The 16878-nt window shown below is 34.7% G+C and overlaps 3 protein-coding genes across 3 annotated transcripts; 2 read left to right on the top strand and 1 right to left on the bottom strand.

The window, feature by feature from the left end:
• Positions 1-570: 570 nt before the first annotated feature.
• LOC130647439 (DDB1- and CUL4-associated factor 13-like) lies at positions 571-7366 on the top strand. The gene is made up of 12 exons (XM_057453296.1): positions 571-890; positions 1313-1368; positions 1792-1843; positions 2119-2212; positions 2821-2963; positions 4037-4162; positions 4585-4784; positions 5074-5172; positions 5299-5335; positions 5507-5595; positions 6312-6386; positions 6960-7366. Exons 1-12 carry the CDS (start codon positions 621-623, stop codon positions 7045-7047), a joined length of 1329 nt encoding a protein of 442 aa, XP_057309279.1. The 5' UTR covers positions 571-620; the 3' UTR covers positions 7048-7366.
• A 366-nt stretch (positions 7367-7732) lies between these two features.
• Positions 7733-10260, bottom strand: LOC130647442 (cysteine-rich protein 1-like). The gene is made up of 3 exons (XM_057453300.1): positions 10120-10260; positions 8526-8620; positions 7733-7973 (listed from the first exon to the last, which is right to left on the bottom strand). Exons 1-3 carry the CDS (start codon positions 10160-10162, stop codon positions 7839-7841), a joined length of 273 nt encoding a protein of 90 aa, XP_057309283.1. The 5' UTR covers positions 10163-10260; the 3' UTR covers positions 7733-7838.
• A 3972-nt stretch (positions 10261-14232) lies between these two features.
• On the top strand, positions 14233-15944 carry LOC130648162 (zinc metalloproteinase nas-6-like). Its single transcript, XM_057454198.1, has 6 exons — positions 14233-14245; positions 14348-14465; positions 14724-14802; positions 15013-15123; positions 15165-15270; positions 15667-15944. Exons 1-6 carry the CDS (start codon positions 14233-14235, stop codon positions 15897-15899), a joined length of 660 nt encoding a protein of 219 aa, XP_057310181.1. The 3' UTR covers positions 15900-15944.
• Positions 15945-16878: the final 934 nt, after the last annotated feature.

Raw genomic sequence — 16878 nt, forward strand, 5'->3', positions numbered from 1 at the left:
CACAATCTTAGATTCTCGATAGATCGTGACATGTTGCGCGCTCAATATGGCAAACAACCTTTTTCCAGTACTGTATCTATCTTTTCGCACATGTCCACAGCTACATCAATCAATAGAAAAAATCTTAAAAATATATCTTATCTATTTTTTATTATAGATTTTCATTTTTTCTTAAACATTTCTTAAAAGTCAAATTTTGATAAAATTGTCAAACGTAAAAACTCACTGACCCACAAACGTCAAATTAACGTTTTTCAAGGCAACTTGAGTATGAACCATGCGCAAAGAGAGGGGGAGTGGGCCATAAAACAGACCCTTGTGAAATTGTACTCAGACTTAAAACTATAAGTTGAAACAGTGGAATAAATACAAGGTATAATGCCATTGTATTCACTATGGGATACAATGGTATTACATTAATAGTATCACAATGGTATATCATTTCCATTACCATTTAAGAAAATTTTGGTTAGGAACTGATACACATGTTTGTATATAAGCTTTTCACTATTATACTAGCAAAAATTACTAAAAGATTTTCTTAAACTTTATTTTTATTTTTTTGAATTTCTTTGTGGTATAATATTAAAGTATTTTTTTGCAGAGAATATTAAAACATAATGAAAGTCAAAGTCCTCTCGAGAAATCCAGATGATTATATCCGAGGTTCAACAAGTGAAATAAACAGGGTACCTAGAAACTTGGACCCAGATCTTCATCCATTTGAAGCTGCACGTGAATACACCCGTGCTCTAAATGCTGCAAAGCTTGAACGTGTCTTTGCGAAGCCATTTGTTGCCTCCCTGGATGGCCATACAGATGGTGTCAACTGTTTGGTTCGGAATCCTGTTCATGTTACTTCCATTGCCTCTGGTGCTTGTGATGGTCAGGTAATGTATACTAGAAAGAAAAATTGTGCCTCCTCCGTGTGAACTTTGTTTATATATAGTTGTAACTCAAGTAATAAAATGAAATGGTTTTAGAAACTGTTTTAGATAAAACTGCCTCAACTTAAAATTTAAATTTTTGTATGTTCAACTTTATGTATTTTTTTTTCTTTTCAAAAGCATAGTCTTTGGGCAATTGTATGTATACTCTTAGTGATATGATAATGTAATGCTTTTCGACCCAAAATGTTTAATTAACAAATAATGTGCAAAGAATCTTCAAAACCTTTTTGTATTGTTAAGAGTTTACTGAATTAATAACTATTGATATTTACTTAATGATTTTTTTGAATTTAAATGTTTTAAAAAAAAATTATGTATTATAAAAACATAAAAAGTGATAATGAAGTGTTTCTTTTTATTAGATAAAGTTTTGGCAGCTCCAAACTAAAACTTGCAGGAAAACTGTCAATGCACACAGGTAATAATGGCGGTTTATGTTTCTAAATTAACAAATCTGACTTTTTTCATAACATTGGCAAATTTAGGATTTTTGTGTGTGTCTTGTGAGTGTCTGTGGTGAATGCACAAGATGCAAAATGTGAGAACGTTTTCGAATCACAAAAAAGAAATACAAATTATAAGCATATGTGATTTATATTAGTATAATAGACCCGCACATTAGCTCAGGGATAAGAAATAATACCAACTGGTTATCCACTGTGTTTCTCTATTTCCAATATTTCTTAACCAAACTAAAATGCTCTGATTCACAAAATCAACTGGTCGTGTTTATTCAGATACAAAATGTATTTGTATCGACCTAAAATCCTTAATATTATTTAGCCACTTTAGGGTACCTAACAGTCATTATGATAATTAACATATAACCTGTTTCTTTCAGTGGATTTGTCAGATCGATATGCTTCTCTCCAAATGGAGACAATCTATTTTCTGTAGGTTTTTTTCTTTTTGTTATACATATGCAGTCTTTCTAAATTCACATTGGCATTCAGCAATTAGCGATGCTAAAGGCTGATGTGTCTTTAAAGCAGTCAGGCCAATGGCATTTCATGTTTGCAATTTTTTGCTGGTGTGAAAAATTTGAATTGAAAAAGCTGGTGTGTCAGTGACACAATGAGAAACAAGCAAACCACCAGTTATAATAATCTGCAATAGTTTGTTATAATTGCATTCGAATCCAATCTACTGTTTTTGGTTGATGATGCAGGTTGGTGATGATAAAGTTGTAAAACAATGGAATGTGAGTGATGATAAAATAGTGGATCCTTTGTCAACGTTCGTTCATGCAAACATATTAACAGGTACAAAATCTTTCTGTTTGAATTTAATGGGTATTTATAGCTGCTGCCATATGGTAATTGTGACAATGCTGAATCAGACATGTATAACTACATCAGTGTAACTATATGAATAACAAACATAAACCAGCTTTTGCATTGACCAAGACACTATCGAAAAGCCCTGGTAAAGTCTTGTTTATTTAGTTCTTTGACACGCTTTTTTGTGAAGCACTTTAGCAGATAAAAATAGTCAAATATTAAATTAGTTTAGTGTTCACTTGTAATAGACATAATAGATATAGGATGAGAAATTCCCAAATAGCATATAAACTATAGACTGTAAGTTTATTTACATAACATTACACACACATGGACAACTTGGTATAAATGGGGCTAATGTATATTGTTAATAATAACTCCACCCCTTGCGAATGCTTGCTTTTTTGTCAATGTTGAGCTAGTAGTATAAGAATTGAGTATGACAAGTTTCAACAAAATACCCAGTTTTTCGATGGAACACCTCATTACTAGGATGTCGCTTTTATGTCAGAGAATATGGCGGTATTATTTAAACTTTAGAAGAAATGAATGTCCTCTGTTTATTTCTCCTATTTGTATTATTATTATAGGTATCGATCATCATGGTTCAGATGCTACATTTGCAACTTGTGGCGACACTGTCGACTTCTGGGATGAACATCGCTCAGTACCAATACAAACTTACAGTTGGGGTGTTGATACCATTCATAGCGTAAAATTTAATCCAATAGAGGTACATACGTATCACATTGGACTTAAAATATACTGTCGGAAGAATATTTGTGAAGAATTTGAAGCTTTGATTGTCATTATGTTATTTAAATGCTCTAATTTTTTTAATGTTATACCGTTTTAACAATTAAAACCAACGTCTCAGACATCACACTTGATTTCATATACAAATTTTGAAAGAGGTTTATTGAGTTACACGTTAAATGTGAAAATACGGTACTGGAATCAGGACACCTAACATCGTGGACAACATCGTGGACCGCGTATCGTGCGCGTTGCGTACGATTTGCGATGCTGTCGCGATAGTAAAATATTTTACCATCGTATGCTGTTATCTTTTCACCTTGAGTGCTAGTTCCATTTGTTTAGTGAGACAAAAATATTTTCTTCGCAACTAAAAAATATAAACTGCGTGCATTATGCGAAAATACATAGAAAAAAATGGTTGTCGTAACACCTCCTCCGTTGTTATTTTTTAACTTTTTTATTGTTGTTCCGACCATACATTCTCGATAAAATTATTTTTATTTCGCCGACCGTAAGCTACTATCAACTTCGCCCGTAGAACGACTAATTACGTTATGGTCGCCTTACTTCTAAAATCAAATTTCCAGTAAAAGTAGATTACAAGATGCAAAAGAATTTTTAAATGTAAAAAAAAAACAACCAAGATTATACCCATCTATTGTTTAATATTTTTAATGTTATTCACGATTCATCGCGACAATTACGATTAATAGTGACGATCGCGATAACATCGTTATTTTTTTATGCATCGCGACTATCGCGAAGTTCTTCGGTAACAGTTTTCATGTCGCGATGGTCACGATAGGATCGCGGATCGTTCGTGTCGCGCATGATACGCGCTCACGATGTTAGTTGTCCTGATTTCAGTAATGTACCTTGCTAAGATTCTGATTTTAAAATGATTTTATACTTTTGCAACAAGACTATCAAAACTCTAATTTTACGTTTTACGGTTCAGTATATATAAGAGCAAGTAAAAAAACCCTGATATTCCAAAGAGTATAGGCATTCTTTTCGTAGAGATGGTGCTAAAGTTTTTGCGTTTAGACTCACCTTATTGGAGCCACAGCATCAGATCGAAGCATAATGTTGTATGATACAAGAGATTCCAACCCTCTTCGTAAAGTTATCATGAAAATGAAAAGTAACACAATCGCATGGAACCCTATTGAGGTAAAGTAGAAATATAGAAAACTGTCTCTTATTGAGAAATGACTTGAAACTGTCTTTGTTGAAAAAAATGGTTTGAAAACGTCGTTGTTAGAGCATTGATTTGATAAAAGCTGATTCTGTTTGTCTGTTGTTTTTTAATATCAACTTTGAAGTAGAACCTAATTGTGCTAATTTACCGCATTCGGGATTGAGCATTTTCTACCAAAACTTAAAGTTTTTCCATTTTACTACGGAACTTTCTGTCTGTCTAAGGGGTTTAAATTCCTGTGGTATCCTCTGTGCAAAATTCAAGGTCGGTACAGTTTGTATCAACTTGAAAACTTTCATTAAAAACAAGGCTTTTCTACCAATAATGAATTTTAGAGCAGCAACTTAGGGAAATTCTTTAATAGTTATTATATCTCCTTTCATCGCGATTTTAGGCTTTCATATTTTCCGTTGCCAATGAAGACTCGAATGCCTATACGTTCGACATGCGTCGTCTCGATACACCAGTCAACGTTCACATTGATCACGTTGCAGCCGTTCTCGATATCAACTACTCGCCGACTGGACAGGAATTTGTGACTGGTAGCTTTGATAAAACTATACGGATATTCCCACGAGATCGAAGCAAAAGCAGGTAGCTAGACAAATTTTTAATAAAAAATTCCAAGCCTAAAGAAATCTTGAAACTTAAGATATTTCACAATGTCATCCAACAATAGCTTTTGAGCCGGAAAGCTGTAGCTCTGCGTTGTGTAATTGTACAACTTTTGGTCGCAATTGGGCCCTAGTTAACATACATTTTAACCAAACGACCTTTCGAACTCCTTTTCACGAGTATAATTTTCCGTCAGTGCAAACAGTAAATGAATTTTTTTTATGAAATGTGTGCTTCGTCACTTTGTATTTGTTGTTTTTGTTTGCAGAGAAGTATATCACACGTCACGTATGCAGAGGGTGTTTTGTGTCGCTTTCAGCGGCGACGCGACGTATGTTTTGTCGGGTAGTGATGAAACCAACATCAGGTAATTTTAATGGTACTGTTGCCGTTGTTATTTTATATTATTGGTTTTAACGACGTCGTCCTCGTCGTCGGTGTTGTTTTTGTTCTGGTTTTTGTTGTCCGATGTAACTGTTTCTCTTCTGTACAGGTTATGGAAAAGTCACGCAGCTGAGCAGCTAGGGCCGGTAATAATGTTTTTGTTGATTTTTATGCATTGTGTGAACAACCCTCTACATGTGGATAATCTATTCAGGGTTTTTTTATCCCCACTGCTGGCACCTTGTAGAAATTTGAGTTGGGTTTAAGACGATTTAATTTAAAACGAATTTTGTTTAATGATGTTATTATTATTTCAGACCAACCCCCGTCAACGTCGTTCGATGAAGTATAACGAAAAGTTGAAACGTCAGTATCAGCATCATCCCGAAGTGAAGCGTATCTTGAAGTGAGTTTACTTCTGTTGTTGTAGCTAGTTTCTTTGCCTCGTAATTATCGTAAAAAGCTCACATAATGCTTTCTAAGAAAACTCAGATGGTTCTTCCTTCCCTCGCAGGGTTTCAATTTTATGTAAGTCAGGGAAGCTGTTTTAGGATCGAATATATCAGGAAAATGCTCATTTTTAAGGAAGAAATCATGCATGTTTAGTGATGTTATATTATAACATTTAAATATGACCTCGTTTCTGACAGACCAGGTTGTGAATTTTATGTAGCCTGAACATTACTGGTGTGGCTTTTAGAGTTGTTAGAGAAACGTTGGGTGCTTGAAAGCATTTTTTTGTCGAAACTTTGTTTCTGTTGAAACATCTCCTCTATAGAATATATGAAAAGAAAGACATGGATTATCTAAGCAAGTTTTATCTTAGTATGTCAGCAGCGTTGTTATCTTAAAGTAAAGTTACATTGATGTAAACAAGGGACGAAACTTATCTCTATTCATATGGTTAACCAGACTTATCAACCCTCTATACATTTCGGAAACCCAAAAGCTTGAACCTTCGTTGAAACGCTTAATATAGATCAGTGATTTATGATGAGAACGCGTTGCTAGGTTTGCTGGGTTTTTCAAAAGAATGAAATTTGACAGTACTGCATTGTTATGTTTATTTCGAATAATACTGCCATGTACCAAGTAAAAACCAGAGATCACTTTATATTTCAGGCATCGCCACGTACCGAAGCTTGTTTACAAATCTGCGAAAGAAAAGAAAGTTATGTTGGATTCCATCAAACGAAAGTAAGCCAAGTCTTTCTACCTATCTTATCCGCCCGCCGCCCAATCCACAGTTAACGCCCACCCTTTTACCTACCGAACGCCAAACAATTATAGTATCTTCGATGTGGCTCGTCTACTTTCGTCACAAATTATTTTTAGCGAAAGTACTTTTCTTTGGTTCATTTGTGCATTTGAAGTTTACACTGCAATTAAATTCATCCATTTTCCTATTTTTTTTTCTGAGACGTGACAAATTTCTCTCAAAATTAAAAAATACTAGTCGGTGGCCCGTGCAAAATCCACGGGTTTGCCCGCTTTTTTAAAACCGCATAGCGTGCTTGTCGCTACTCTTGGTACCTTTTTGCGTGACAGACGGGCAGACGTATACGGGTATTATATTATAGATTTGCAGAAGAGCTTAGAAATGTTTACCGTGTGAATGTATATCCATGTTAAAGTCCTCGAAAAATTCCAAAAAAAATCTCATACCGAATCTGTGGCGCGAATATCTTTAAGATTAGTCTTGCAAATGTAATTTCTGCGTTTGTAATTTGTTATATATATTTTTCTCCCATTTTTTTCATTTATTTTTAGGGAAGAGAACTTGCGTTTGCATAGTAAACCCGGTGCGGTGCCTAAAGTTCCGGAACGTAAAAAGCATATTGTTGCTGTGAAGAAATAAATAAATACGGGAGGGTGTGTTAACGTTCTACTACCGAGATGTTGGTCGCGTGTTGGGCTTGCTTCGTGCAGTCAATCTTATCATTACCTAATCGTGATACGGACAAACAGATGTTGGCATTGAGAATGAATTTTACGATGACATATAATCCTCGTTTTTGACGAAACGTTTATACAGCAGATTTTTTAATTACTACGTATATATGCCTTTTGCCATGTAGCTACGATGAAACGGGTTTGCAATATAAATCTTTTGCAAGGAAATATGAAGTTAATCAAACATTTGTAATACTGAATTTTTCAACTAAACTATTGATCGTTGCAACTCGTATTATTTGCCGAGTGTCGTAAAAACCACGTTTGTGTAAAAAAAGGTGCGTTTCGATAGCTTGTATAAACAGTTGATTCGCAGCTTCTAACTGACTGGTAGCCTTGTGGTAGAGCGTTCACTTCCAGTGCGGAAGGTCTTGGGTTCAAACCCGGCCGAGTCATGCCAGAGACTATGAAAGTGTGAATCGATCCTTGTCTAGTTGAGCGTTTCCTGTGCTTACACGGGTTGCGTAGCTCAAATGGGAGCTTTATATGCACTAGGACCCCTTCGCTGGACCCTCGTTGATAGCAGTACCAATAGGAACTGAAGAGGCTACTGAAGAGAATAATAATAATAATAATAAAAATAATAATAATAATAGAGATTCAAAACAATTTTTTTTTAAATAAAAGAAAATAATACAGGTTGAGATTTTTATAACATTACATTGCACTCCACTCGCTTCTGTTATGTTTAGTAAACTACTGCATGACTTGGACAGAATTGGGGTCGCGTTCTTTCGAATAATCGTGCGATTCTGCTCCTCCGTGTCCGAAACCACCAGGTCCGAATAAGGCGCTGTAACACGGAACATGGCAATACGGCTTTCCTTCGTGCTAAAAAAAGAATGTTGAAGTATGTAAAAAAAAAGTCTGGATAAAAAGGTTGGATATGAAGTTTTTTAAAGATTACAACAATTTCGGTCCTGAGAACGTTTCAGGAAGAGCACCTAAGAAAGTGAACTAAACAATGATTTGGCAAATGGCCGAGTGACCAATGAAACGACTTATGTGGGAGAATTCTGTTTTTTAATTATTGCTTCGGAAAGCAGCTTTGTCCCTTGGCGTGGTTGCTTTGCGATGAGTTTTCTGGTAGTTTTGAGGGTGCCAAGCTTCGCGCATCAAATAGATTTATAAAAGAAATTTAAATGGAAAAAAAGAAACTTTGAACTGACTTTTAAAATCTAAAGGAACTATGAGACTGTTCAGAATCCCGAAAAGAACATAAGTATTATGTCAGCTGTCACAGCTAGAGTATCTTCCAATCTCGCCCCTTACCCCTTTAATACTTGACATGTTGTTGATAGACACAACATATTATATACGATAAAATGAGCCCTGGGGATGAGGTTGTATATCTTTGCGTGGAGAGTTAAAAAACAAACTTACCTCTGCATGTCCACCAGCTGATAAAGTTTTCTTACACTTTTCACATCGAAGGCATGCTCTGTGCCAATGTTTGCCAAGAGATGCCACCTTCTCAGCTAAGAAACATGAAAAGAAGTTCTTCAGACTCTAACTTTATTTCAGTCAAGTATTCCTGGAAACGAGACTTTAGCTGTAAATTTTAATCTCCCTTAAATATGGATTATCATGTGTACTTCATGTAGACCTTTATACGAATCAATTATTCAAGTAAGGGACATATCTAAAAATCATATCAACCTCGGTTTAACTGTTATAAGCCTATTTTTGAGAATACCACTGAGCTCCTTTAGAAGAAACCTCTAAAGGGGCATTGTAGGATAATTAATAACACAAAATAGCGGTTAATTTAACGCCTGCTTTCGTCATATCGTAAATTTATCTCTTACTGCATATAGTGCCTTTGTGAATGCGTTTATTTATTAATTTATTTATATTAAGGTAGTGCTGCTATGACCATATAATTTTAGGGGCTTTAAATTTTTACGTGAAATTTAACATTTGGATTATACTTCGGGCATATAACAGTTGTGCAAAATTATAAACAAAGAAATTTTTGGAAACTCAGTTTTTGCATTTTGTAATGGTAATTCTAAAAAACCGTTTATGCTATACATATCCTGTTTGGGCAAGCACAATTAGCAATTAAAATTCAAACATCGCAACATGACTCTGTTTTGTACGACAGAGAGACAACAGCTATTATTAAGACCCCTACCCGCCGCAGTCCGTGTAACAAAATGAATGGCGATACCCAGGGATCGAGGTTGAAAATAAATGGTAAGATTAACATTATTAAAGACACAATTTTGTTTCCAGGCGTCCTGGTTTAAAAAATAAAAATAACCCTGGGAACTAGAGTGATCACCCTCATATTGGTATGATTCGGTGATCAATTTATCAGATGTTTTTTTCTTCACTAATCTCCATTTCTTTGTGATTTCTAATAAGCTATTAGTTGATCTGATAACTGTTGATGTATACTGATGGTTTTTATTGCCAGGTCGTTTCATGTTTGTGATAAACTTCGATGATTTGTTATTCTCCGTGAGTATACCCAGGGAGATACGATAAATTACAATATAAATCAGTCAATGGGAAAATTCTTTAAACGGAAATTATACACCCATATTGCTTTGTGTTGTTTTGTGCTTTATATATATATGACTTTTAAAACAAGATATTTCTAGGATTAACCTATGAAGCAAATCTTTTTTTTCTTAGGATGAGATGTAAGGAAAAGGGTGCTGTCGTAATGGGTAAACTTAATCGATGTCCACGTTTCAACACCAGTCAATACACATTTGACAGACCACAAATATACAGCAATCCCGCCCATTTCCCTACCCCTTTTTTTTCCCTCCTTTAAAATTATTTTATTTCTGCATCTTTTAAAAGCTGTCAATATGAAATTTGTCGATCTAAGATTGTACATATTCAACAAATAACTTAATTAAACTTCACCCTACTTTTTTCAAAAAAACCACCTGTACAGTAATATATACCAGATTTGCAAAATTACTTCTCGCTTAAAAATATAAAGAAAAAAAATTCTCACCAAAATAAACCATCTTCTTGCAATTTGGGCAAATTTTTGACATTTTTATTGATTTCACTCCTACTTCCCTTTAATGTGTTAAGAATGCTTACAGATTTATATTTGTTGAATTAACACGAACGACAAATTGATATGCTTAGTTTATACGGCAATTTAAAAGATATCCGTGCTATTTAGAAACAGGAAAACGCTTTTTTGTCTTTAAAAAAAAACGTGGCTACGCTTTGCGATTGTAATTATTTTCTCTGATCAGGAGTTTGCATAGGCGATGGCGTACTTGTGCAAAGCTTCAGATGTACGGATTGTTATAGATTTAAAAAAATCGTTAATACAATTGGTATATAAAATTACTGTAATGCTGTTTTAAGCACGGCTTAAATTCGACGTAAAAACACAAACCTGCGGATATCGTATTTCTTGCTAAGCGTAATTACGATCAACATGAATGAAAATAATGAGATTTATTATCAAAATAACTTGTATTTTCAAACATGTCAAAAAACGAAAGTCTTTTCTGAGGATAGTTTATACTGCTTACAAAACAGCGTTTTTTTTAGAAATTTTTTATCAGAATTAAATTTCAACTGAATTTAAAACAAGAAAAGATAAGAACACTTTCGTAGGTTTTATAGACCAACTGATGTTCTTAAAAAATCATATCTTTGTCTTTCTATATATCTAAGCGTTTCGGTACTTTTCATATATCAACTTCGTACCCAGGCCTTTACATCTCTCACTAGCGATGCGCGCTATGGACAAATCCGACGAAAATGCTTGTGTCGCCGTCACATATTTAACATAGACAGCACAAGCTGGGACCGAGGTTGTTTTATGTCAGTTTATATTTAGGATATGATTAATAATTTCTCAAGGAACCTACAATTGTCAGCTTTCGAATGATCTGTAAATTAGAATAAGGAATTTTATATATGTGGTAAGTACATACAGCTTGTCAAATGAAGATACAATTGAAGTCACGTGACTGAAAGCTTCGATATGTTGAAGGCAATATCATATATTGATTAGAATGTATATAGACACACCTCTTGTGAGATATTAACTATATAGGACTCTGTTTTCTAAACATTTAAACTTCTGCAAATATTACTTTAAATTGTAAAACCATGCAAAATTTAATGTTTTTTGATAGATAACAACTCTCTCTTTCTCTCTTACACCCTCCCTGGTTTTGCTATTAAAATCGTTTCTTAATTTCTCGTCGATTCGAGCGTTTCAATTTCTTTCAAGCCTTTTCAGTTTTTCTCATCGCGGTTTTCTTTTTTATTTAATGTATATAAAAAAAAATTTATTTTTTGAACACTTATTTATTCTTAATCTATAATTTTTTTCATTTTTATATTTCATTTTAGGGAGAAGAACAATTTTGTACAAAATTGAACCCAAATAAATGTTAATAATAATAATAATAATAATAATAATAGTAATAAAATACCGATCGTTGCTGGTTAATTATATCTGCTATGATAATCTTCTTACGCATGTTTAAAACAAACAAAGGACACTGGGAACGAGGTCTTCAAACTAAAAAAAAATGTTCTAAATACTCAGAATTTTTTAGATGTCATGTTAAAGTCATGTATATAACAAAGAACACTGGGAACGAGGCCGTGAAACTAAAAACCAAATGTTCAAATACTCAGCATTTTTTAGAAGTTATTTTAAAGTCCTGTATATAACAAAGAGCACTGGGAACGAGGTCGTCAAACCAACGTTTTAAATACTCAGTTTGTGTTAGATGGCATTTTAAAGTCTTGCATATAGCAGGTATTATTCTGCAGAGGTATATAAAGCTCGAAAAAAAATCGTCGTCTCCAGAGCCCTTTGAAATAATCCTTGATAAACTTTCAGATTTATTACAAATAGGTCTGCGAACGAGAGTGATATATCCTCGGACACTTACTGTGATAAGGCTGCTTTGCTAAACTTTAAAGTCAAATGATTTTTCTAATTATCAATCACGCTGTATATATAAAGTATTTGCACTGAAATTTTTATTTACAGGTTTTTTTAAATTAAAGGAAGGGATCTCAGTTAAATGCATCTAGAGTCAACAAACCGAAACTGCAATGTCCCACAAAGGTTACAACGCCATTTATATTTGAAACCCTGGGTGGGTAATTTATATTTGAAACCCTGGGTGGGTAATTTATATTTGATACCCTGGGTGGGTAATTTATATTCGGTACCCTGTGTGGGCAGATAAATTAACTTTAATAAGACATTGATCAATAAAAGAGCTAATCATTTTTAGCAACTGCGTCTCCTTGTAGGAATTAGCTATTAATCCTTCCAATTAAAAATGCATATCTTGATGGTTGCAATGGAATTACACAGTACGCACTACAGCAGGCTAACTGCAACTTGTTACGATGAACGATATGTATGCACAGCTGGTTGTATTGTATTTCTTCTGGTTGAACGGTAGGCATATTATTTTTTAGAAATGAAATGCCTGCTTATTTGAAAGCAATCTTGTTTCACAGCTCCTTTTACCTTGAGACGGAAAGACAACATTTTTAGATATATTAAAAAGGCTGAGGGCTAGGTGTTTGACTTTTTGCTCTCCATTCCGTGTCGAAACATTCCTTAGTTTCTCCCAAGTATTTTTCGTGCAAGTTACTAAATAATCGTTACGGTTAGTTTTTTTTTTCTAATTTCTAAATCATATCTCGTGCATAAGGCTTTTTCCATTGAGGGAAAGAGAGGGTACTAGATTGGCTTACTAGGAAGGAGTGCAGAGGAATGTGAAAGTTATACCAATTGTACATAATGCACAAAATCCTACTGCGGTTATCTGTTCTGCCAACCTTGTCTCTAGTACCTTCTAATACCATACATTCTACTATTATAGAAAGAGCTCCGTGATCGAAGTTGTCTAGCAAAGTTCCCCTGTATGAAAATCCTGAATCATTGGAGTTCCTCATGACGGAAAAATTCCCTGGGAACAGGGTTGACAGATATATTAAATAATTAGAGTCAAAAGACACTAGGGCACAAATTGGTTTCTTTTCATATTGAAAGGTACACTTAGCCGCTAGATCACCATGCGATATTGTCCAATGTACCTAAAAAGACATGCCGACAAGGATATGCTCCAAGGATAAACTAAAAATAACACAGAGTATCTCATTAACATAAATTTATTTGTCATGTGTAATGAAGAAATTTGACATTCCTTAATAAAAATATACTTGAATCATGGCTGGGAATGTTTTCGAACCACAATCGTTAGCAACAGGCTAAAAATTAAAAAAAATGAGAAGGAAAAGGGACCGCCTGGAAAGGAGATCATTCAGACATCGTTACGGCGAAGTAAAGTTTTGCTTCGAAAAAATTTTTGTACGGAGGGGCGGGGGAAGGGGGAGAGGTTAGGGGGGAGGAGGAAAGGTAGGTTGGGAATTAGGTAAGACTCCGCTCTTTTGATACCCGACGGACCTGATTGAAACATTAACTTCTGATTAATGTTTATTTTAGGATATTTGTCCTACTTATACCAAGGTGACATTATCATTGCAGAGGATTCCCCAACAAAGACTGACTTCCTTTCTACAGACATACCGCATCGCGAGAGGAGGAACGCGAGAAGAAAGAAAGAGTATCTTTGGGTGGATAGAATCATACCATTTGTTATATCAAAAGAAATAGGCACGGTTTGCCATTTTATACTCTCTTCTATGCTTATAGTCTACTCTGCTTCTCCACTTGTAGCTCTTTTTATCGTTATTGTACAGACATTGTATCGATATTGTATCGATATTGTACCGATATTGTATCCACACTAGTCGTTAGCCCCTGGAAAAATCCACAGGTTCGCCCGTCCTTTTTATACCACATTGGGTGCGTCTCGCTGCTCGCGTGACAGAGAAGCGTATACAGGTATTTTAATGTAGTTTGCACCGATTTTGTACTGATATTGTACCGATATTGTACTGTACTGATATTGTACCGATATTGTACCAATATTGTACCGATGTTGTGCCGATATTGTCCGATATGGTACCTATGACGTTGAAGTAGAGATTGGTTTTCATCCATAGATTTTTAAAGGAAAAAAGCCGTAAAAAAATTGAAAAAAATGATACTGTTTTGATTATGTTCAATGTTGGTAGCTGCGAATATTATTGCATTTCTTATTGCCAGAGGCACTTTTAATACTTATCCTTTCATGACAAATATTTCATTGATTTAATTGAATTTATACTTTTAGAAGATCATGCGAAACTCATTCATTCAGCTATCAAAGAGTTTGAAAAAACAACATGTCTCTCGTTTGTAAAGAAAAGAAAATGGCATCAACACTACATTGTTTTCAAATCGGGTCACATGTAAGTCACGTAATACACCACGTCGTGTTTTTATTAATTATAGAGAAAGTACCTTGGGACGAGGTTGTAATAAATAAACTATTTGTAGGGATTCTCAACTTCAGCAACTTTCACCGACACGCCTGTGTTACAAATTGGTATTGCACAGTGCGCGCTATTGTGAAGCCAGTAGTACCTGGAAATTAGGTTGTTTTAACTACAGGAATTCCTCTTTTGCATTTCCGCGCTAAAGTTTTACTTTATTTTTTTATTGTGCAGATGTTCTTCAAACATTGGGAGACAGTATTGGAGCAAAACAGGACAAGATGTGACATTAGGTCGTCATTGCATGCAAAAGGTATAAATGGCTAAACACTGGGGTTCCAACAAAATGTTGATGCATCTATCATACTAAAATAATTTAATAAAGGCTTGAAATTTTGGTCAATAATATGAAAAAGTAGAATTAAATTCATTTTGTTTATATTTTCCAACTTTTTCACATTAAGCACATATCTGATCCAATAACATCCACTGATCTTCGTTTTATAAGTACTTAAATTTTAAGAGAAAATGCAGCATAAGAGACCATGTCAAAACCATACGAAAGGATTCGTATGGTTTTAACAACCTCAAAGAATATTCTCTCCTTCTGACAATCTCAACAGGGAAGAAAAAAGTAGAAAAAGCTCTGGGCACGAAGTTGGGTTCTATGTTTAGGGCGTAATTGTGCACGAAATTATGCATGCACTTGGATTTTGGCACGAGCACACCAGAAGTGATCGAGACAAATATGTTGAAATAATGTGGGAAAATATCGCACAAGGTAAATATTAATTCCGCCTTGTATTTCATGTGTTTTTTCCTGACAAAAATACAGTAGTCTTAGCGGGACAACAACAGTGAGAGTGTCCCCATTATTATTGTTGTAAAGCAACACACCGCGCACGTTAGGTAGATTTTGTTAAACTTTCCATTCATCGGGTTTAAACTATTCAGTGCTCGTGTCTCCGTCCGCCAGAATGCATGACATTGTCTGAGACTTAAATGAAATTGGATAAAATTTCGAAAGTTATTCTCTGTATTTGATTCCATGTTAGTTACTTTAATACGCTCATTAAACTGGTGTCATGGTCTTGTTGTTGTTGTTCTCTCACATAACAATACCCTCAAATCCAAACTGTCCCGACTTTTCCGGAAATTCTTAAAATGCATTCTTCAGGTGAGGAAGACGACTTCGAACGTCAAGATGGATTCCATACGGACAACATGGACTTCAAATACGATTATCATTCCGTACTACATTACGACAACTACGCTTTTTCGACCAATCGGAGACAAACGATCAAAGCTATATTGAAAGACAGATTGAAGTTAGGAAATACCATGGGACTAAGCCCAGGAGATGTTTTAAAAATTAACAAGCTTTACAACTGCCAAGGTAATTGTTGTTAACATAAATTAATTGACATCATGACATTTAATTTGTTGAACATTAAATCCAAGAGTCTCCGGAAATTAATGTCTTCTGGCGTGACTCGGTCGCGATTCTACACGAACAGCGAACTCTACTATAGCAACGCTATCTTCATAATTGTTATATCTCGTTATGACGTAAATACTTGATTTACGGTCTAGGTCGTGTTTTTGTTTTGGGGAAGTTTAAAACTATGAAAAAAAAAACATTGTCATCTCATATAAAAGAGATTGAAAGTTTTCTTGAAACTAAAATTATTTACTGGTTTTCGAGATTTCATTATGCGAAGTTATGACATCATCAGGTTGCTCCAAATCACGTAATTGTGCTAATGATGCATAATTACAATAGCTAAATATTACAATTTAAGTGAAATGTTTAAGGCGAAACTGCTGAATGAGTGAAAAAGGCTCCAGTAGTAAAACTATTAAATACCACATTCAGGGCAACTTGATGACGACATGCCAACCTCGTTCCCAGGACTCTTCTACGCCTTTGGAATTCTGACAGGGCGGCATGACATGCAAAATTAGTGAAACAATGAAGTTCAAAATCTCAAGAACTTAAGTTTTTTGCAACAAAATAATCACTTTCTCAGACAACTTTTTACGTGCTTTTATAAAGAATTACCTTGTTTTTGCGTGTGACGTAAGCTTTTAAAAGCAGGGACCTTTAAAGTATTCCCGACACTGGCAAACTAAAATGGTTGTTCCAACTCTCCCTGTCCTGAGTTTGAAATGTACCTGACTAAGTTTGACTTATATATTTTTTCATGTGTTAACCCACAATTCCTTACCATAGTATTTAAAATAGGGACTTGTGTGAACATTTATATTATATTAGAATAGCAGATTTTCTTAAGGCCACGTTTCCTTAGGACGCACTTGGTCGTGGCTTTCAGCGTGAATTTCCTTGGCATGTGCTTTAGATTATTCTGACTTGTCTTTTGGTCCTTGG

This window comes from Hydractinia symbiolongicarpus, chromosome 6, assembly GCF_029227915.1.
Source record: "Hydractinia symbiolongicarpus strain clone_291-10 chromosome 6, HSymV2.1, whole genome shotgun sequence".
Classification (NCBI taxonomy): domain Eukaryota; kingdom Metazoa; phylum Cnidaria; class Hydrozoa; order Anthoathecata; family Hydractiniidae; genus Hydractinia; species Hydractinia symbiolongicarpus.